At 41.3% G+C, this 23,243-nt stretch overlaps 1 protein-coding gene across 4 annotated transcripts in view; it reads left to right on the plus strand.

Annotated features, from left to right (window-relative positions):
* Positions 1 to 1,286: 1,286 nt before the first annotated feature.
* Positions 1,287 to 23,243, plus strand: part of LRBA (LPS responsive beige-like anchor protein) — a 366,577-nt gene continuing 344,620 nt past the window's right edge. For all 4 annotated transcript variants that reach the window (XM_041479868.1, XM_041479849.1, XM_041479878.1 and 1 more), the window contains exons 1-2: positions 1,287 to 2,339; positions 2,663 to 3,131. In XM_041479868.1, coding sequence (XP_041335802.1) covers positions 2,913 to 3,131 — 219 coding nt within the window. In that variant the 5' untranslated portion in view covers positions 1,287 to 2,339; positions 2,663 to 2,912. The remainder of the gene's footprint in view (positions 2,340 to 2,662; positions 3,132 to 23,243) is intronic.

The following is a 23,243-nucleotide window of genomic DNA, read 5'->3' on the forward strand; positions in this document are numbered from 1 at the left end:
CTGTCCAGAAAAACTGTGGTTTGAGTTTGCTTCTACCTTTTTTTTTGTCTGTGTAAACACAGTCAGGGAAGGGTACATCCAAAGAGTTCCATCCCAAACACGGTGCAGTATCAAATGTAAGGAGAAATTTTTATTTCTCATACAAATGCCAGTTGTCCTCCTTGGAAATTCTTTAATGCTAGATCTCAAAACACAGAAATTTTTACCAGTGTAAAGATTCATTCCCTTCCCCTCCATAGAATTACATAAATGGCAGCTTTTTATATCAGAGAGGATGTGAAGGGTTAAAAGGTACATATGCTTATATTTGTTTTCTATATCTGTCTGTCTGCAGGTTATGTTCACATTCCCGAGATGATCCTTGCTTTGGAAATCTTTGATGCTGTCATGTTGGCTGTGATACTTTGCTAATAAACCTCAAACACTTGTCTGTGTGTTAAACAGCTGGTACCACACCCTACAGCCTTTAGGAGTGTGTCTAATCCTTATTAACACAGGCAGTCTCCTTAAAAATGCACAGTTGAAGACTCCTTGAAAGAAGAGCTCAGACGAGCAGACTTCTTTATTAACAGATACTCAGATTAATATCAAATAAATTCAAGTAAAAGGTCAAACAAAAGAGATGGGATGGGATTGATGCCTATTTATAGCTCACATTGCCCTAGGAGAGAGCACAAAAAGGGCAGCAGTTCTCGTGCTTTACCCCACCTGTACGTGGAGGTTCCGCCACCCACTCGGGACTCGGTGGGGGCTTCGGGGCACCGGGTTTTGGCACTGCCGCTCCTTGGGGGAGACTTTTTTGGGGCTGGGGAGCGGCTGTGACAGCAGCTCTGAGAAACCGAAACAACCGGCGCCGCCTTCACAGGCTTTTCACCTGAAGGAAGAGAGCGAGTTTTCCTTCCCTCATCCTGCTCCCTTTTTATCTCAGCTCGTCACATCTGGGTGGCGTCTCTCATGACCCACATTCGCGCTCCTTGCGCTCTCCAGGGAGCAGCAGGAAGAGGAGGAGGAACGACAGCGCGCCCGCCCATGCTGGAGGTTTGGGTGGTAGAAGCGACTCACTCGAGTCCCCGGGATGGTTCTGGCGGTGGCAGGAGCCGAAGCTGGACCATCCAAACACCCTCTTCCCCCGCACAGCTGCGGTTTTCCTCCGGGGAGTGTCCGCGAAAGCGGAGCGCCCGGCTGGGGGCCCGCTGTTCGCATTGGGTTTCCTTGATTCTTAAAAAAACAAAAACAAAAAAACCCCACCCCCCCCAAAAAAAACCCCCCAAACAAACAAACAAAAAAACCCTTCTCAAAACCACACCTCCCAAAAGAAAATCTCCCAAAAGAAAATTGCTTCAGGAAGGGCAGACTTCAGTTATTGAACAGCTGCAGAACTCAGCTCTAGTGAGGCCACATCTGGAGGGCTATGTCTGCTTCTGGGCTCTTTAGGACAAGAGAGACAAAGAGCTACTGGAGGGGGTCCAGCGAAGGGACACAAAGATGACAAGGGGTCTGGAACATCTCTCTTGTGAAGAGACTGTGGGAGCCGGGGTTTCCTCAGTCTGGAGAAGACCGAAGGGGATGTCATTAATACACATAAATATCACAACGGTGGGTGCCCAGACGATGGTGCCAGACTCTTTTCAAAGTGCCCAGTAACAGGAGTAATGGCCATAAGCTAAAACACCAGAAGTTCCACCTCAGCATAAGGAAGAACTTTATACTGAGGGTGACAGAGCACTGGAACAGGCTGCCCAGGGAGGACTCTCCCTCTCTGACATTCCAGACATTCCAGACCCACCTGGACGTGCCACCTGCTCCAGATGACCCTACCTTGGCAGGGTGAATGGATCAGATGATTCCAGAGGCCCCTTCCCTACCAATTCTGTGAACACTGCAATAGTCTGGGACAAGTTATTGCGCGCAGCCTCCAGACCGTCCGGGCCCAGTGGGTGCTGCATGCCCACAAGTGAGCAGCGCCTCCGGGGCTGAGGGGGCGGGCGCGCCTCCCGCTCACCTGCTCTCACCTGCGCTCACCTGGGCGTGCGCAGCCCGCGGCTCCCGCCCCGCGCCGCGGCCCCGCCCGCGCCCGGTCCGCGCAGGCGCTCCGGGGGCTCCGCGCTGTCATGGCGGCAGCGAGCGGTAGCGCCGGCAGGAAGGAGATGGGGCTGACCGGCACCGCGCTGTGAGGTGGCGGCAGCAGCGGCGGCAGCAGCAGCGGCGGCTGGAACTTGAGGCACCTTTGGGCGGGCGGAGTGGCGGCCGGCGCAGCGCAGCCCGCAGCCGGGCAGTGCAGCCGCCTCCCGGCCCCGGAACCGCGCGTCGGGCAGCCCGCGCCCCCTCCGCAGCCCGCGGTGAGTGCGAGCTTGGCGAGGCGCTGCACCTGCCCGTGGCCGTGCCCCAGCAGAGCCGGGGCCGCGGCGGGCAGCAGCCGGGCGGGAAGGAGGAACGTGTTCCCTCCTGGTGAAAAGAAAAAAAAATAAAAAAAGAGAAAAAAGCAGATTAAACCCTTGAGGTGGGGGCTCGGAGCACGGCGGGTCCGGGAGCACTTCCGCGGGCACAGGCGTGAGCGCTCCCAGGGCGGCTCCCGCCGGGCGCGGGGCAGGGGCCGGGACGTGCGGGCTGTGGGCAGCGCCTGACGGAGCGTGGGCTGAACACACCACGGGTTGTCCTTCAGGGCTGCGAATACCTGCCCGAGGGCAGCGCTGTGACAGACGCCTCCTGCCGAGGAGAGAGCCGCGATTTCGAGGGCGCGTCCTCCCCGCCCGCCTGACACCCTCCCCCGCCGGACGCCACTTTCCTCGGGAACCGGAGCTCAAGGGACGGAAGCAGAGGGCCGCCGCTCACCTTCCCGGCTGACCAGGTCTTCCCGGAGCCGCGGGCGTGTGGCGCTGGCGCTGGAAGCCGTAGCCTACGGTGAACTGGCCATGGCGAGTGAAGGGAAACAAGTTGTTCAGCCAACAGGTGATGATGGAGGAGGAGGAGCGGGAAAAGAAGGAAATGCTGCTGAAGGGGGAAGTGTGCTGCAGCCTTTGAATCCCGGAGTCCCCATCCGAGGCATTAAGATGAAATTTGCTGTGCTGACAGGACTGGTGGAAGTTGGTGAAGTGTCCAACAGAGATATAGTCGACACTGTGTTTAACCTGGTAAGTTGATTGCCTGAATGCAGGGAAAAAACAGCATGGGTGTGCAGAAGAATCTGCAGGTTTTTTGATGCTATTTTTCTGTTAATATTTTTTTACATGTTTACACTTTCACCATGCTGGATTTCAACCATGTTGTTTTTACTTACCATGAAAGCTGGGAAAAAAGCATACAAGCCTCTTTATAGACACTCTTATACTTGAATCAGCTTTAAGCATCCTCCTTTGTTTTCCTCAGAGAAGTTGTTCCTTTATTTAGAAATGAGAAGCGTATTGTTATGTTTAAACATTTAGCAGGTGTAGTCAACAAGAAAGTTAAATGTTAATTTAGTAGCTCAAACTGTCTTTGAAACACACACACTGTTTTAAGTCAAAGCAGTTTTTCAAAGATGTTTGCATCCCTTCTTGCTTTCTCTTGGCTTTGGAAGTAGGTAGAACTTTCGTGTTCCATGTGCAGGGGGTGTGGGTGTCAGGGAGTAGTTAACTCAAAAATGTTTTATACGGTTTGATTTTTGGGAGGAGTAGAATATGGTTTCAGTGTCCTTTTTTTAATTAATGAATTAGGGACTCAAATGCTATTTTTTGCATGCTGTGTGGCTATATCTAGTATTTCATAACAGATCTCACTAAACATTGAGGATACAACTTTTCCTTGTTTAAGCTACAAATTTATTATATACTACTGAACTTTTTGTGCCAATTGCTTTAAATTGCCTAATTTAAAACAATTAGAGTAGTAAGTAATGTTTCTTTGATGCAGGACATCAAATATTAGGAGAAAACCCCTCAAGTTTACAAAGATACTCTGCTATTACCAGAGCTCCTAAAACATCTCTAAAAACAATTATCGTCCCTCCTTCTTCCTTTGAGTGAGCAGCGCTAACTCTAAAACAATGTGGTTTCTGACAAACCAGGAAGTGAGAGCATTTAATAGCATAAAGCTCAGTAACAAAGTTGAGGCAGAAGTTATACTGGTTTTTTATGCTGTTTGCATTTCAGTTATTTTGGTTTTGGTATTCTTTGCTACATGCAAGTTTCAGTGGTCACTTAGTATTTGTGTGCAGTGTCTGTTTCATGTTTTTTGGTGTTATCTTCTTAGGTTATGATAAATATTTGTTTTGGAATATTTTTGCATTAACAGTGTAGTGCCCTAGATTGTTTAGATGAAAATCTCAATACAGGGGAATGGCAGCAGTGACAAAATAAAGTGCAGATCAGAGGTTTCATGGATGCTTCAAGTATGAGGAAGTGATTAAAGTTACTTGGAATCCATTTGACAATGTCCTGAATTAAACACAGCGCTCACATATATGGACATGAAGTTCAAAAGGAAATTCTGGTGAATAATTTAGAATTTAGGACACTTGTGTGAGGGGAAATTGTTCATGAATGTTAAATTTTACTGTGTTTCTAGTGTAGTATTTTGAGTGGTGTGCTGGAGGTGTATTTTATGGCAGCAGTGGAAAGAGGTTCAGCAGAATAATTAAAAATGTAAAAGCTCCTTGATTCCTGTGATTCCTGTTCTGCTCCATTTTGGACAAAGAGGAGCAAAAACTTCGGTGTGATTTAGAGTACTCTTGATTTTAGATTAATAGGTCTGGAGAATTTGACCTGTGGACTGCATTGTCCTGGCTCTTCATTTCCCAGATAGACAGGGGAGAGTTTCTGGCACTGGAAATTTTTTAAACTGTCTTCTCACTTTTTCTACAAGTGTAACAGCAACCCTGACCTCTCTGAGAAGATTCCTCAACCATTTCAGCACAGCTGCCTACATGTGGGAGGCTAAAGGTCATGCTTGTGCCCCATGTTGTTTTATCAGCTGATGGGGTGTCACGACCCCGCCAACAGTTTGGTAGTAAGGACACTTTGCCTGGGTATGTGAGAACAAAATCCAAATTTTGAATTTCGGAGCAATAGCAAAAACAGTAGGCCCCTTGATTTCTTTGAGTCCTAGGGAAACATCAGCTAGCTGGCAAATCAGGTATTTTGGAAGATACTGAAAAGCACGAAAAAATCAAACCAGCCAACAAACTCCTAATTTTTGTTACAGAAAGCCATTATTTTCTAGATTTTTTTTTTTTTTTTTTTAAATAAGAACTGTGAAGCTGACTTTTTGATATAGCTTTTTTTTGGGATATGAGGGATATGAAGTCTCCCTTCAGAGCAATGCTCATTCATCTGTCACAGAGTTCTGCCTCTGTTAATTTGTTACCTGTGACCATTTTGTCAGTTAATACCTCTGAAATCACACTGACCAGAATTTAAGGTATGTCAAGTACTGGTTAGCAGTGGTGTACTTGGTTTCTTCTGTGTGGGTGTACAGAAAATCTGTAACTTTTATCTGAAAAGGTGACTCTTAGCTCTGGCTTTTCTGGTAGTTTGTTTCCCAGTGGCTCTGGGAGTGCGTTTCCTTGGGTGTGTGCAGGTTGAGCAGGGGGTATGGCAATCACGCCCTGATCTGCTGTTGCCTGATGGGGTTAAGCCCTGTATCCCCTCCTGTTTGGTTTCATTCTGTGTGGAGACTCACAGCTGCAGTCACCAGGGATGGGAACAGAGCTCTGCTAGCCTGCTTCTCATGATTTGGAAAGAGGACACCTACGCTATCTGGGGTTTTACTTGGTCACTAATTTGAGGCATCTTTAGACCAGAGTCCAAGGAGGGTTGGGCAAATGTGAGTGGAAAGGTGGCTCAGCATATTTATTCTTTATGGCATAACCACCCTCAGACATGGAGAGATTGTTTTTAAAACAGGGATGTTAGGTGCCCTGATTTGAATTTCTTGAGAAAACATGTTGCTCTTAGTTATGCCCTTCCAACTTATAAGGAGGTTATCAAGAGGAGACCAAAGCGCTGTCTTGATGTTTCTCATCTTTAAGAGATGATCACATTTTATATGTGAAAGACTCAGGAGGTCAAAAATCTAAAGTGCACAGTAATTGATCTGCTGCTTACTAAAGAAATGTAAGCCTCTGTAGCTTTGATTACTCAAGCAAATAAGTTGTTCACTTCAGCAGTGTTAGATCTTGGAGAGCCACCTCTGACATTTTCTCTGTCCAGCAGTGTAACAAAGTGCTTAGTGAGCTCACTTCTAGCATCAATACTCTGCTAGTCTCGTTTTTTTGTCTTTGGAAATTCTGCTCCTAGAAACATACAAGCTGATCTGCTTTGTTTTTGGTCAGTTTTCTCAATGAACACAGCTTCCCAGCCTATGTCTTTGTGTATTTCAGCACCTCTTAAAAGTGAAGAGGGGAATAGGAACTTCCGAGAAACTGATTATTCTGTGGACAACTTTGAAAGCATGTTCTTGTTTGAGTATTATTCTGTTCTGTTACTTTTTTAGATAGACTAAGCTAAACTATGGATATATATTCCTCATGCATTGTGAATTTTATTTTTAATTGACTTCAGGCAGCCATAACTCCTTTAATTTCCTTTGCCTACAAATCAGGTGAATTCCTGTTCATTACCTCATATTTGCCCCTTTAGTTTATTAAAATAAAAACCCCTCCTGGTTGGAGAAGATGATAGAATGAAAAAATAAATTACTTACAGTGGGATCTGTTACTAACTTAAAATAACTCTAAGCCAGTTTTGTTTAAAAAAGCTTTAATGCTTCAAATTGTTTTATTGATTGTGGTATAGATTGTTACTTGGTTTGGCTCAATTTTTTCCCCTCAGTCTGTGTTGCAAAGACTTTTTTTTTTCAAATTTCTCTTTGGTGAAGAGAATGTGCTGTTGCTTCTGATTCTGTGCATGAATTATGAGATCCTCACCAAGAGTGACAAAGTACAAATGAGAAAGAAACACAAGTTTTTATCACCTTTGGAGGAAAAATAATGGGATCTGAGGAGCAGAGGCTTAAATTGCTTTGTAAATTTCATTTGTCAGCTTTTTCACTTCTGCCAGACAAACAGAAAACCACAGACAAAAAAATCAAACTAACTTAAAAAAATTCTTACAGATTATTTTTCTGCTGATACATCACATTTCTAGTTTGGATGGTTTTGGCACACGAATGCAACTAGAACGCTGTAACTCATAATGGTTTTAATGAAGTCTGAATTCCCCTTTTCTCGTCTCTTGTCACTGACTTATTTTTGCATGTATCGCATTGTAGAAAGCCCCCAAAGTTAATGCTGATAGAATTAAATGTATTGCAGTAGTAAAAATCCACCATAAATGTCTTTATAACAATGCATTCCTTTCATTACATTACTGCATGTTTTCAGAGACTTTATTTTCTACATAAACTTATCAATGCTGGTGACAAGTGAGAGTAACCAAGTAGTTCCTAGAATATCACTGAATATTGTGTGTTTCTTAATAGATGCAGTCTTCCTTAGTAGCTTCCCAGAAAATACACCTCTGGCTACAGTTATCCTAGTTCAGTCACTTCTGTCCACTTAAAGTACAGATGATAAGGTAAGTCTGTGTCTTTAGCTGGGTCAGGCTTGTAGGGGTTTTTTAAAAAAATCATAGTAAATGGAACAGTCAGCTGTCTTAGAGGTTATGTGTGGTTTTTAGTTATTGAAGTGATGCATATTGGGGTTTTTTCAGGTGTTGATGCAAATTGGAAATTACTTTGTAGTTAGTGGAAATATTACTCTATGTAGTATATGCAGGAACTGAGGGAAGTTTTGTGGTTGGCTGAGAAAGGTGTGGAATGTAGTGAAGCGGTAATGTCTTTAATTAGGCATGCAGCCATGTAGAAGAAAATTGTCTAGGCTCTGAACAGGAGCTGGTTTGTACTTTGGTTGGAGTATCAACTCCCTTCTGTAACTTAAAACACAATGGAGGACAACAAAATATTGAGGACAAAATTTCAAAGACTTCATGGGAAAGTGTTCAGTTTTGCTTACTCTTCTGCTAAGTTGCCATCCTTTTATAGCTTTGTGTGTCCAATCTGAGATTTCAAGTGTCCGTGAAAGCCTAGAACGTGCTTTGTGTTTTCCAGCAGTGTTGGCATCCTCTACTGATACTAACAGACTCTGTACAAATATAAAGCCAAACAAGCAAAGCTGAGCTGGGCATTTATGTATATCTTGTCTCAATAATGCAAAATTTGTTAGGCAGTTTTTAATTAGCAGTTTGTTCTACAAGGAAGCCTGGTCAAAATGTGTTCATAGCATGGCTTAGAACTCCCCTTTAGAGGGGAGCACATCAGTTCAATGACAGATTTTTCTAGGTGGTGTCTGGTAACAGAGGAGAGGGAGTCAGGTTTCTATTGCAGCTGCTTTGCTGTCTCTAGGTAGTGTTTTTTGCTGCTTCTGCCAGACAGTCCTGGGCTGGATGGACCACGGGCCTGATGCAGCAGTGCAGAGAGCACAGAAACCTAGGGGCCATATGGACTGGCTCAGGAAAAGCATCTGCGGATTAGGGAATAGAATGAAATTAGTCAAAAGCATCAGGGAAGCAGGTGGATGGCATGTCAGGGTTGCCACAAAGGCTGGATATTGCAGAGTGATACAAAAATGGATATTTATAAATGCATGTTGAATCAGCGCACTTTGGTTCACTCCTCCAATAATGTCTTTAAAGATGAGTGTGAGTGATGAGAAGGCTTTTGAAGTTGCTGTATTGGCTGAACATCGGAGGTTGAGCAAAATCAAAGATGAAGTATTTGCTCAATTCTTTTCTGAGGTAGTGTTTTTTTTGGTATAGTGTTCAGTACTCAGTGGCTAGTCCAGTGTACATTCAAATGCTGAAATTTGCTGAGAAGTCCCGGTCTTCTGGAAATTATCAAGCCTGATATTTTTTTTTGGCATTTGTTCTGGATTGAAGTCTGATGAAAGATAAAAATGAGCTTTGTCTGTGGTTTCATTCACTATCTGTATATTTGCTTTACCACCTCTTGGCGAACCTGCGCTCATTCTGAGCTGTCTCTCACTTGATGCATTGCTCTGACCTTTTATTTTTTGCTAGATAAGTTGGCAGCTTAAAGCACTGATAGCTTCTGTCTTCATGCAGTCATCAAGTTCTTTATGAACCTTAAGGAGGAAGCTTTAATCCATTGCACAGATGAAATAAGCTCTGCCGTTTAGTCACTGGAATGTGAAATAGCTTCTTGCTACCTTTGGTGTTTCTGTCTTTTTCTGCCTTCTTTAAAAATCTATTCTGTCAAATTCAGTCTTGCATGCATTAAATTTATGCATATCTTTTTGAAAACTTCTATTTATTTTAAGTGGGTCAATCTGGCGGAAAGTTTTTGTTCATAATCACTAATTACAGTTAGCTAACTTTCTGCTGTTCAAGTGTCTTCCCCAGCCCCTGGAGGCCTTGCTGGCCTCTTCACAACGTTTTGCATAATGGTTTTTGGTATTAGCTTGACCTAATTACTAATGTCCTAATTTAGATTATGTTTCTGCTTTAACTAATTCTGGATTTTTCTGGCGAACTTGATGTCAGGGTAGATCACGTTACTGCCCATCCAAAAGCTAGTTTGGCCATTTTTAGATGACTCTGGGAAACCCTCAAGCTTTGTTAGCTTTGGCCGTTTGCCAGGAGTCTGAGGACTCCATGAATGTGGTAAAACAGGATACTAATGCCACCTGCTTTGTGAATGCTCTGCGTGGCCAGTGGAGACCGCAGTTTCCAGCATGCAGCTCTGTGCTTATGGCAGATAGCAATCGAGATGCATCCTTGCACAACTGCTGTAATCAAACTCACCAGATGATGATACTGCAGGAGTTGCAATAGAACCTTTCTCTGAGCCACTGGGGGCTTTGTGCTGACACTGGGAGCCTGGAATAATTTGTGAAGAGCTTGTGTTGCTGCAGTGCTTTAGATTCCAGAGCTTCACAAATAGGCATAAGTAGTTTCTAAATAGAAACTAATTTCTGGAGAAGAAAAATCTAATGCCTTCTGTTGCACTGGATTCCCCTAGTAGTAACTGGGGAGCTGGGAGCAGCCCAGGCATGATTTTCTTGTTAATAGCTGCCTTGAGAAGATATTTAAATGAGAATTGCTAGCGGGAATAGGATGTGCTCTGTTGCCTCCTCAAAATGTTCCATGAGTTTGAGCTGCAAGTCTCTTTACTGCAGCCTGCATATGAATAGTTTTGTTGATGTTTTTGTGTTCTGCATATATCTAGGAAAAAAATTCCATATGCATCAATGCAGAAAATTCAGATTATTTTTTGTGTAACTGAAAAGCTGGAATTGAATTGTTCAGGCAAAAACCTCTTCTCCTTTGTTGGTGCAGCTGAAGAAATCAAGACTTCAAGAGCTTCTGGGTTATCTTTCCTTTGCAGTTGGAAATCAAAACCAGAGTAATAGTGTAGGACTCATTTGTTCTATGAAAGTTTGTTATGTGTGTGTCAGCATTTTCGCTTTTTCCATCAGCAGTTATTGTCTGAGGTGTGGACAGAAATTACTGAGATAAATTCACTAAATGGAGCCTATTCTATTTGTCCCACTTAGAATACTCTAAATTTCTAGGTTTGTCCTGGACTAGCCCTGTAAAACAGTAACTATAAGAATGCATGGGGTGACCTGTAGCTTATATGTTCTCTCTTTGGGAAATCCTGAAAGACAAGAGGCACCAGGAAGCAGCAAGTAAGATGGTAACTGCAGCAGGAGGGCAATTTCTGTAATAAGAGACCAGCAAGAAGAGAACCAGTAGCCTCTCACAGTAAACTGGGAAACGTGTGATTATGGAGTCCAGGATGCTGAACGCTTGCATGGTAAACCCCTCACAAAGTGGTTCCTTTATCAAACTGCGTATGTTTGGGTGGGAATTGTACTGGCTGCTTTCCTAAATGTGGTTTGGGTGGGGGGTAGATAAGGAGTGAGGTAAACCCTGTTGCTGTAGAACTGCTGAATAAAGGCTTTGCAGATCCTGCAACTTTTAAGTTTTAGTAGTCTGTTATTGGAGAAGCTTCTAAGTTGTGCTGTTTATACTTCTTGGAGTTAAAACAGTATTCCTAAGGACAGTTTTGTGCATGATTATTAATGATCCAGGTGGACCTTGGATCAATCAGTGCTTGAGAAAACTAGCCAAAACCCACCATCACAAAAAAAAAAAAACCCCAAAACCAAAACAACAATCCCCTCGCCCCAAAAACCTCCAAACCAACCTGCTGTAAAAAGCACGCTTTCCCCACCCCCCTGCCCATTAAACCAAACCCAAAAGTTTTTTATGTGGAATCATAGACTTCAGTACAAAATACGGCCAGTGATACAGAAGTAGAATTGCTGATGAGCCTTAAAACAATGCTATTGAGGGGAGGATAAGAACCAAATGACTAATGTTGTGAATGGTGCATGACTGTTAAATAAACAAATGGAAACTATTAGTCCAGTCAGCATCTGCCTCCTGCTAATGTTTTTGTTGAAACTAAGCATGTGATTTGTCTCTAGCTATGGTTGTGAACTTGATTGAAAAGAACTTGAAAGCTTTTTTTTTTTCTCCCTATATAATGGGAGCTTACTTATGCTGTAGGATTTGGTTCCAATATGTAATTTAGGTGCCCTAATGCCTGGCTTTTAGGTATGTGATATGGAATATAAAACTGAGTAACTGTGATTGCATTTTTTTGAATGTATTTTGAGCCATCAAACATGAGATGGGGAGATATGTGTTTTTAATATATTGCTGCTGTTATAGAATGGGAGAACACCTGAGATGCTGGGAATGGATATTTCAATTGGAATTGCAAAAGATTCTCTGTCCAATTTGGTATAATCTACAACTAAAGGTTACCTTCTGAAGCTATGATGTCTTTATCACTTCAAATGTCCTTGTTTTAAACAGGGTAGCAGTGGTGCTCAACTGAACAGCAAAGTGCAGAGAAAAGAGTTCTCAGGATCAGAAACTGTACCAAGGTTTCCCATCTTTATATATACCAGTAAATGCTTACAAGAAAATTATTGCCATGTTTCCTTGCCCATTTCTACATTAAAACTAAGGTCCCAGTCTTGTGCCACACTAGATTATCCACTCCCTCACCTCACACCGGGACACTGCTTTGTCCTTTCTGTGCCCCCTTGCCTCCTCTTCCGTGTCCTGGCACCTGCTGCCTTCATCCTTGGCTGCAGAAATGAGTCTGAGCACTCACTGGAATCTGCAGCTGGCTGGGAATCTGTGAATTCCACTGTGTGCTGCATTTGCTGTGGATCAGCTGATGGGCAGGAGCATTGCCTTGGGGACATGTTTATTCCATGACTCATCTGAGACCTGGTGCTGAAGACTCGTGCCCTTCCTGTGTACTGCTTTTAAAGAGGAATGCATATGGCTCTTTGGGAGTTTTGCTGATTTGGTAAAGTCTCACCTCTGCAGGAAGTGAAAGCCACCCTGATTTCTCCCCTTAGCAGGAAGAGATTCAAATTGCCATTTGTCAGGATTGAGGATGCTGTGAGTGACTTGTAAAGGAGCACTTGTAACATCTCTTCTGCAAAGACTAGGCTCATGCACAGCAAAAAGTGCCAGATTAATGAGTTTGGGGAGAAGGCATAGAGAGAAACAAATGTCAGACAAATGTCCTTAACCTTGTGGTTAAGGTGTTTGAATAAGGTTTTCTAATCACTCATACATGACAGGGAAGGTTTGGAGCTGGAAGACAGTGGATTTTTTGCCTGCATGTTAGGACTTTAGTAAAGATTTCTTTGTAATGTACCAAATCCTGACTTCATTCCTGGAAAGTGCATTATTTTCAGGTGAAGGGCTTTGTCCAGTGACTGAGATATCACTAGAGTTGTTTGGACATATTTCAAAAAGATAGAATTTAGAGGCAGAAACTTGGGTTTCCTGCTTCATGATGGTGCTGTCATTTTTCAGGTAAGTGATATTCCCGTTTCCAACTGGATCATGAGGTAATTGAAAAAAATTCATATAAGACTTCGTGATACAAGTTAGTGTAGTGTATTGTCTGCCCCCTCCTCCAAAAAAAGGCATATGGTGAAAATAATTTTCACATTGTCAGATGATTAGGTGACTGTAACAAGCAAACTTGTCAGTTCAGGCTTACCCTCAGCTGGGTTTTGTGTGTGCAAATTGAGCAACCTGGAGTACTGGATACAAAGTGGAAATGGGGGGAAAAAAGCCCTGAAATTTTATTTGAGTGCTGATTTAGTCTTGATGTCTTTGTTGCTGTTCTTTAAAGATGGATGTGTCTGTAGGGATTCCTTAATTAGGTATGCAAGGTGTAGTTGGGATCTCTTTCATTCTAGACTGATGAGTAGAAGTTTAGAGGAGCAACCAAGCTGCCCAAAGAAATTGTCATAAAGTAACATCACACATGAGCAGTTTAGTTTAATCACTGTAATTGTGCTGTTATAAAACTTGATTATAAACTGTTTGTTTCAAATTCAAGCTTTTGGATTCAAATCCTGACTATCTAAATATCATTATCTTGTCACTATCTGTCCCATTAGAAAAGCTGTGGCAGACTGGTGAAGTTACCAGTGACTGGAAGAGGGAAAACTTAACTCCCAGTGTTAAAAGAAGGAAAAAAAGGAAGGACCAAGGAGATTCCAGGCTGTGCAGTTTCACCTCTGTGCCTTACAGGATTATGGGACAGATGCTCCTGGAAATTGTGCTAAGGCACAGAGAAAATAAGGTGATTGGTGACAGCCAACAAGGTGTCACTAAGGGCAAATCAAAGGGCCTGACACATTTGGTTGCCTTCAGTGATGGGCTTGCAGCACTGGTGGATGAGGGAAGGACAACTGATGTAATCTCTCTGGACTTGTGCAAAGCATTTGGCACAACATCCTTGTCTATAATCTGGAGGGGTGTGAATTTGATGGATGGGCCACTCACAGGATAACAGATTGCTCAGAGAAGTTGTGGATGCCCCACCCCTGGAAATGTTCAAGGTCAGGCTGGATGGGGCTTTGAGCTGCCTGGTGTAGTGCAAAGTGTCCCTGCCCATGGAAGAAGGGGTGGAATGAAATGATCTTCAAGGTCCTTTCCCACACAAACCATTTGGTGATTTTGCAGTTCTTTGTTCATCTCTATGGGAAAACCCACTTTTAAGTACACAAGAGTGCCAGAAATTTAAGCTTAATTTACATGTGGTGGCACAGGAAGGAGAGTTGTTTCGGTGGCTTTTGGCTTGTGCCATCTGTCACTTATTGTTTAGTGTCTGTGTTTTCATTTGCTCTGTAGTGTGACACTATCCTGTAGCTATTGCTGACATGTGGGGTTTAACGAGTGTTTCATGCCTCATTCCTGGGCTTGTATCTGAATTCCAGTATCATCCTGAACAGAACGTTTCTGTGCATTTCAGTGTAGTGATGCTGCATATTACTTACAATGGGACTGGTCAGACACAGGCTTAGTCTCCATTTTGCACCATGCATGATACCTACTGTGCAGAATAGCTCTTTAGCTTTGAAATACACTTACAGTGTGTCTTCTGTGGGTTGGCAGTGTGTTTGGGTTCTGTAGCACTGAGTGATCTTGATTCCTCAATTTCCTGTTAAAGTGGATATAGGGGGAAGGAGGTGAACAGCTTTAAATGCTCATTTATAGTAATTTTCCAGCTGGATGTGCAACTTCTCAGCTTCTAAGAGTCAGCTTTAATATTTCCTATAGCTCTAGTGCTCACATATATGAGACTAGAGTTGTGGTTAGAATTCTGTTTCTCAACTCTTCAGGGATTTTGTTCACCAAGGATCCTTCTAAATGGGTTTGTTTACCTCTGACCTTACCATGCACATTGGGAAGAATGCTTGAATGCACATATTGATTCTTAAAATAGGTATTGATCATTATAACAATGGGATCGATGCAGAGTAAAGGATTGCTCAATTGCAGTAGTTGTATGTGCAAATTTCTATATTAAAAGGAGCCTGAACCTCAGTCTTAATATTCAGAATTTTGAAGGCAAAGATGCCTTTGTTTAGGAAGATTAATAATTTGGCCAAGAGGAATTATTGCCCATTGTGAGCCTGCACGCTAACTCTCTGGTTAAATTAACCATGACATCAAAGAAAACAGAATAATCAAATGTATGGATGGCAACTATAATTATGAAATATTAGTTATGTGTGACATAGTTGTGATCTCTGTAAGGCATTTCTATGTTCTGCTGCTGTGACCCTGTAAGGTATTTATACAGCCAGATGTGTACTGGAAAAGATGTTAAGATAATTGAGAAGTTGCTCTGAAGAGTCAGTGGTTCATATCTTAAGATTGCCCGGTGTCTTCTGTTTTAAGCAATCTTCAAGGATTTTCTCTGAAGTTCTACCCTTTTTTTGCAGGCACTGTGTGATACTGTGCTCCAGAGATGTGTGGGTTCAGCCTTTGGTCACATAAAAACAGATATTCTAACACACACACACTCTTGGTGCACATACAGTACTGAAAGCAGGCAGGTTTAGATTAGATGTCAAGAAGAATGTCTTTACTCAGTGGGTGGTGAGGCACTGGCACAGGCTGCCCAGAGAGATTGTGGGTGCTGGGAATGTTCAAGGCCAGGTTGGATGGGGCCCTGAGCAACTTGGTCTAGTGGATGGCATCCCTGTGCACTGTGGGGAGTTTGGAGCTAGGTCATGTTTATGCCCCTTCCCAGCTCAAACTGTTCTGTGATTCTGTGCTTTCAAAGCAGCAGCAAATGTATGTTTTCTGCTGGGTGCAGTCAGGCTTATCAAGGAAGTTGAGTTGGAATCTAGAAAAGGAAGATGGTTGTGTTGGGCTTCCCACTGCTTGGCCCAGCTACTCTTCCTCCTTGATAATCAAGGAATATTGAGTCTAAGTACCTGGCTCTAGAGCTGCCAGGTACTGTGTGAATTCCTTTTGTATTTACAAGGCAGAAAGGAAAACGTTTGTTCTGTTTGTTGTAACTTAGAATGTGACTTTTCTAATAAATAGTCACGCAAACTTTACAGACTGGAATGAAATATTGCAGTTCCAGCAGCACCCATTGTTCTTCTACTTTGTCTACACAGAATTGATTCTGTTTCATCTGCAAATTATGTTGTAAGGCAGCTGGAAGACTGAAGCTGGGTTCTCATTCTGAAAGTGTAACAAGCTGTCCTTCTTATGAAGGGCTGATTTTCTCTTCTCTTCTAATCTCCCCATGTTTTAAACAGGTGGGGGGATTCTGTCATTGTACGATTATCTGTCAATACATATCAGGGTATACTGCAAGATTTCACTGCTGTTAGCTAAAGTCATGAAATATCCTCTGAGGGGTACTTGCTATATGTAGGTTGCCATTTAGATACTTGTTTTCCAGTTCCTCAGGTATGGAGTATATGCCAAAAAGTAAAAGCCTGTTTAAAAACAAGGAAATAAAAAGTGAAATTGTCAAGTGAGAACTAGTAATTGGGAAGCTGTGAAATCAGCTAAACTTTAGTGTTCTAAGACAATGCGGGTGTCTGTTAATCACTTCGTGAACACCATAAGAGCAATATTCCTGAGAAGCCACTTTATCAGTAAGATATTGCTGCGCTAATTCTGTAGTTGCCTAATATTGGAAAAAAAAAAGGAGGTGGGAAGTCTAGTTTTTAAAGCATGTAATTTGCGATATGGGTATTTTTTTTAGCTGTTTTTAACCTGTTACAGCTGTGGCTGAAGCTCTTCAGAAAGCAATGACTTAAAACTTGAAATGAGGTTATATAGATTGAAGCTCTAGTGAGGATGGTATTGCTACAACTTGGGCAGTGGAATATAAAGCTGTGTTGTTTGGGATTTCTGTCTTGCTGTGGTTGTGACCTGTCCCATAACAGTGGCTGTCACTGAAGAAAATTTGTAAACACTCAAGCCCTTTGGTAGACTTGGGGGTGAGGAGCTACAACTTTTTTTTTTTTTTAATCTATTGGGAAAATGACAAACTTTTGTGTTTTGTTGAAACACTCTATTTGTCCCAAAAGTTAGCCTTCTGCTAACTGCAGTGAGAAATTGGAGGACTTTATCAGCTGTGTGTTGAGAATCTTATTGTCAATCACTACTTTACATAGTGCTTAGTTATGCAAGGGGAACTAAACACAAAAGCTGTTCTTGGTGACTGACAGTGCAGTGAGAGGCCTTTGTTCCTGTAAAGGCAGGAGACAGGCTGTGTTGTGCAAACAAGTTCCTAAAGTAGGGTGTCCTAAAACCTAGTCATGCTAGAACTTGTGTGATACTTGCTTGAAAACCAAACCCAACTAATAGTAGTTGTGTGACTGCAAAATGCTTATATTTTTCTTTGAAGCGAAGAACAACACATATCAGAAAGAGTAATAGTTGCTGTATCTATTAACATGTATTGGCAGAAATAATATTTGCTCTTTGCATTGAAAAAATAATTACCAAAGAAAGTATACAAATACAGAGGTGGTCCTGTTTGCTGGTGCTAAAAGTGACACTGGGAATTGTTTTTCTGTTTTATCTGCTCATTCTCTGGAGTGTGTGTACTAAAGAAGCAGCTTTGAATGGAGGAAGAAGTGAAAATTCTCATGTTTTCAAATCTGAAGTCAGAAATGTGTAGATGTTAGCAGCTAAGGTCATGTGAAGCAGATACAATGTGGATAGGTCTTTAAGTTGCCTAGTTTTGTGCAGGAAGTGCCAGGTGTGAAGGATGATTTCTGAGGAAGGACAGATGTGTTCTAATTTGCAGTATCTGACTTGCTTGGCTTTGGCTGCAGCGGTTGTCACTGCTATTACTGCAGATGGCCATAATCATAGTTACTGCCAACAGCTTTGTGAGGTTAGAAACAAGAGCTTTTATACTCACAATGTGGAAAACTTTTTGAACTGGTAACTGGACTAGTGTAATTTGAAAAAAAATTAAGGTCCCTTGTCCCCTAAGATGATGCTTTTGAATTTATGAGAATCTAATGTGGATTTGATGGAAAGAATTAAGGCTAGTAGGGTGGGTGATTCATGGACCAAATGCATATTAAATATGGAAATATGTAAATATGGAAATATGGAAATTTATTTCATAAATGTAGCATTTTTGTGTATTGTGAATAAAAGCTATTCCTAATTTTTGGAGTAATAGGAGGCATAAACAGAGAAATTTCCTCCTGTTTCCCTACCAGACTCCTTACAATTCTCCCTCAAATGGATGCATTTCTCAGGTTATTTATGACAGTCTAACAAAGTCTTGGTTTTTGCATGACTGACTTCATTCACATATTTTTGGGTTCCGAAAATGTTACTGCGCTATAAAGCTGAAATTAGTTTTGTATTAAACACAGTGAGAAATAAGACTGGAACATAACGAGAAAAAGAAATCTAATTTTATATTTTCTTGAATGGTGCTATCTCACAAGAGCATTCTTCTGATTACCTGGAGTCATTTAGCACCATCTGTAGTGCCGTGTGTAACATAGTTAAAGTGGTATAATAGGATAAATCCCATTTAATTAAAAATGATTGCCGAGCAAATGAGTACATAATATTTGAGGAATTTAAGCACTGACCATGAGGAGAGGGGTTTTTTTCTGTAGCTTTATTTTCCACAACCCTCTTCTTTCCCTCTTGGTCCCCTCAGTGCAGAGCTTTGGTGGTGATGAAGTTCTTGCCACTGGTAAGTTTTCTCAGGGAGAATGTGGTTACTGTCTGTTTCTTCTGTATTTTCTGGTCAGTCTAGAAGTGTGGTAGTGCTTTGCCCTACATTTGCTGCAGCCTGTCCTCTTGACCTGGACTGTCCACATGCAGAAAGGGAGAAAAGCACTGTAATGATTGTTCTTTACTTTACTAAAGGCATCAGGATTTGTAGCAGTCTCCAGAGTTATGCAGCTAAATTAGCTCCAAACTTTTGCAAACAGTCCCACGACTATTCAAGAAACAGGTGGATACAGTGTTCAGCACTCTGGTTAGTTGTCTTAAGGGGAAGTGTGTAAATCAAAAATAGACCCTTGCTTCATATGGCCTTTTGATTTGGAAGGGTAGTGACATTCAGCAAGATACTTGGGATTCAGTTATGTAGTAAATGTAATTGCAATGACATTTTAAGTAATGTTGATTTCTTCTTAAATCTTTGTCTACCTTGTTTTTGAAAAAAGGGATCTTTGAGTTGATAGAATCACTGAAATAGTACAGTTATTGAATGTGTTTTGTTGGTGTTGCAGTCAAATGCTCATTTGCTAGAATTTTCTAGATGTTGAAAGCTGTTCTCTTTTCTGGCTTGTCTGTAAATTGCTTTGTACAAAGTTACAAACTACAACTGGCAGTATTTTGTCAGAGCATAATTGACACTAGCTTTATACTTTGATAAGGTTACAGATAAGTGTAACTTGAATTTCTTCTTCTATAACTTTTACTTTTCTTCCTGAACATTTCCTCAAGTGTTTCATTAGTATTTGGTTGGGCTGACTATAAATGTGTTTCACATGTCCCTTTTCCTGTCTCTTGCCTCGAAATTTGCATGAGAGGAAGGAACAAAGTTGAAATTTTTATATTGAAGTACTCTTCAATTTCTGAATAATATTTGTATCACAGAAACCTTTTGTGTTCCAATTCTGTCATTGACCAGCTGTTTTTAGGTAAAAATTTTGCCGAAGACAGCATTGCACATAACAGAAAGCAGGTGAATGGCAGCAAGGATGAAATAAGTTTTGGGTTAATTTTGAAAAAAAAAGAATGGTTTCTTAAGAATTGTATTTTGTGCTGAATGCTTTGCAAAAGGTGTCCAGTAATAAATAAAAACTGGACAATCCCATCCCTTTCTTAAATCCCAAATTTGCCCTAAACCAGGACAAACACAAAATAAAAAATATTTTTCCTTTTACCGTCTATCCATTGGCTCCATATTTTCCCCAGTGTTGGTAACTGAATAATTTCTTTTTCAGTCTTTCCGTTTACATGTATGAAAAACCCAAACAAACATGATTTTTTGCGAGTGTGTAATGCTGCAATTTCACAGGATAAATATACTTCAGTAGTGATGTCATTCTATAAAATAAGAATGCTACAATTGTATGTCTAAGTAGTCATACATGTGCTTCCACAGACTTATTCCCTTGAAGAGGGATTAATGTGGCTAAAATGCTAATCTGCTTCACTCACGGTGCATAATTCAGTCTTAAGTAAATGCTAAATAGGAAAAAGATATATCATAAATCTCAGAAGGAAAATTGAGACTTTACTGGGTGGAAAATCCCATACTTTGCAAACATCTTAAGGGTATTACAGAAAACTTAGTGTTTATAAGTTTAGCTGGATTTCCAAGACTTCATTGCTCTTACTGCAAGTGTTTGAGTAAATAGAGACAGTTTTTCTTTCTTTCTCTTCATAACTGAGCAATTGATAGAGCTGAAATAATGTGGTGGCCATGCCAGAAGCTGTATTTGTATTTCTTGCTTCAGTTTTCCGTTACAGAAAGTCATCTGTAATACAAGTTGTGTGCTCACCCAGCATGCCAGTACGAGGAGAGGTTTACTTTGGGTTTTTATATTAACTTGATCTGGATACCACAATGGGGATGTTTTACATTTGGAAACCAGCCTGAGGTTTGCAGGAACATGTATAAAGCTATTTGCAATGTACTTAGTGCATTAAGACATAGCAATTGACACCTGAAAAGTGTGTATGTTCAGACTCTTTGAATTTAAGATAAAACCTAATGCTTTGTGGACTTTTTTAGTTTTCTACTTAAGTTCACCTGCATATGATGCTGTCTTACTCTCTATGGTGTTGTACGTGTGTGGTATCTATAGATATGCTTATGGATTTTTAAAAACTTTGTTATACCACACAGTAGTATAAGAGAACTAAAATATTGTTTAATGAAACCAGTTACTAGAATTCCATTGAAGCAGAGTGATTCCACTTCAGAAGTGTTAACACTCTGTGCCATAATTGTGGGGGCTGAAATAAAAATCTAGAAGGCAGGTACTGTTCTTTTGTTACAGTGGAAGCTTAAGTGTTAAAAAAGATACAAATATTTGAGGGAAGAGCAACATTTCTCCTAGGATTCAGCTACTAAAATGCTTATCATGGAATAGCACTTAAAAGTTCACAGTTGCCAATAAAAGCACCCCTTGAAACAGCGTCAAGTATAGATTGTAGGACCCAGGGATCAATGTGCTAATGTGACCTCCTGCATAACATCAACCATAAGGCCAACTAATATTTTATGCAGTTAGTCAGCAGACTAAGTGTAATAATAAATCTTGGCAAAGTGGATTAGGGGACAGCTTAGAACAATTGCCAATAGGCCTGCAGTCATTTAGGTTTGAGTGGCAGCAAGTTTAACAGTGCAAAAACTTAAAAACAGCCAAGTGTTTCTTATATGAGGTGTTCTGCTAGAGATTTGAAGATGTTGGAAATACTATAGTAAAATTAGTTCCATGAGGTCTTACGAAATGTGGCTCAGCCTTGTAGACTAATTTAAAAAGCCTGGATTTTGTATTTATTAGAATAAATGATGCATAAACTTTTTGTTTGTAAAGAGAAGAAATTTCAGTGCTCTAATGGAAACCCATCCAAAGATGATGAAATTGGCTTGATACATTGGTGGAACTTAATATGTTTGGCCTTGCAGGAATCTCTCATCTTTTTTGAGAAATCTGGAAACCAGAGTAAGATGATATTTGAGTTGGTACAGACCTGCCTGAGGTGGGAATTGAAAGATGCTGAAGTGTCTGGGCTATGATAATTATGTTCTGCTTCATGCAAAATGTGTCTTGCCCTAGTGTTAATTTTTTTATGTGAGATGGGACCCATGGCATGGAGCTGAAATATTTGTTACCAGGCAGGAAACTCTTGTTAGTTGGCAGGGTTGGTAACCCTGCAGTCCAGTCTTGGACTGCCTCCTGTCATAACTAGGAGAATTATTTCAGCTGATTGAGAATTGATACTCTTGTCCTGGCAAAAGTGAACTTGGGAAAAGGCATCTGTTTTGATCCTGATAGTTTCATGGAGATTCATGTTGTGACATGACAAGTTGTGTAACAGGAATTTATATCATATTATCAACTGGGGAGGATCTAGAGTGGCAAATTTGCTAATACAATGTGAGTGGGGAGCTGGCTGAGCTCACTCTGTGCTGGGGAGGCTGTGCAGAGGGATCACTGGAGTGAGTTTTGGAAGGAAGCCAAGGAAACACTGTCAGGTTTGCTTGGAGGGATTACACGGAGTCATCCTGATCTGCATCTGAAACATTAGATCTGGCTTGCCCTCGGCTGTGGTGGAATGATTGCAGAGGTGGTGCAGGCAGGTGACACAATGGCTGGAGAGCTATGGCCTCCTCTTCCAGGTCCCAGCCACACTGTTCTAATGAACACCTTTCCCAGAACTAGAGTGTGTTCAGGGCAGGGGGGACATGACAATGCTTCATATCTTTTAAAATGCTGCTTTAGAATGAACACTACCGGTTTTTGTAGTGGAGTGCTCAGCCTGGAGGTGCTTTGCCTGTGCTGGCAGAACCTGCATTCTCTAATTTCTGCAGTGGTGCTGAAAGTGCTGTGATTTATCTTTCGTTTTGGTTTAGTCCTTGGTTTGTTAGTTAACTGGTATCCAGTAAACAAGAACACTAAACAAAGTTTCATATGATGTGCAGGGCTGGTAAAATTTAGCACTCAAAGAAGTCAAACTAGTTTGACAGTGACTATTACAAAATATTTTACCAATAAAGCTTACAGAAACTATAGTAAGCAAAATTTTGTTTATCAGAAATGTGCTTAGCAAAGTTAGTTGTCTATAAATTTATTTGGTATTAAACTTTGCAATTAACTGAAGAAAGATAAAAATGTCATGAGCTACAGCAGGAGTGTCTTTGTAACCTGAACTGAGTTGTTCTCTCTGAGGTATTGCTGTTGCTGGGTAAAATTTCAGGCCACAGAGGAACTGCATTGTTGAATGTCAAGTACTCCCAAGTAATGTGGCCCTCAAGATTGTTTTTAAGGAGTCATGTTTTAGTCATTCTAGGATCTGCTGGAATGGATGCAAGCAATCACTTAGAACATCATTAATTATTGTACAGTTGAAAAGAAAACATTCAAGTGTGTAATCATGCTTTTAAAGTTATTTTTAAAATTACATATAAAAGGGAAATAAGAGTTCTGTTGGTACTGCTCTTATCTTATTTTTTTAAGAACTTATTTTGCAGTTCCTCTGCCAGAAACTGGATTCCTTGGGATGGGTGTGTTGTTAATTTTATGTACCTAACTGCTTATAAATACTTTTTTTAGTGGCTAAATACTTCTAAAATTCTTCCTGTGTGAAAGTGACAATGTCCCT

This window comes from Pyrgilauda ruficollis, unplaced genomic scaffold (genome assembly GCF_017590135.1).
Source record: "Pyrgilauda ruficollis isolate IOZ18807 unplaced genomic scaffold, ASM1759013v1 scaffold114, whole genome shotgun sequence".
Taxonomy (NCBI): Eukaryota; Metazoa; Chordata; class Aves; order Passeriformes; family Passeridae; genus Pyrgilauda; species Pyrgilauda ruficollis.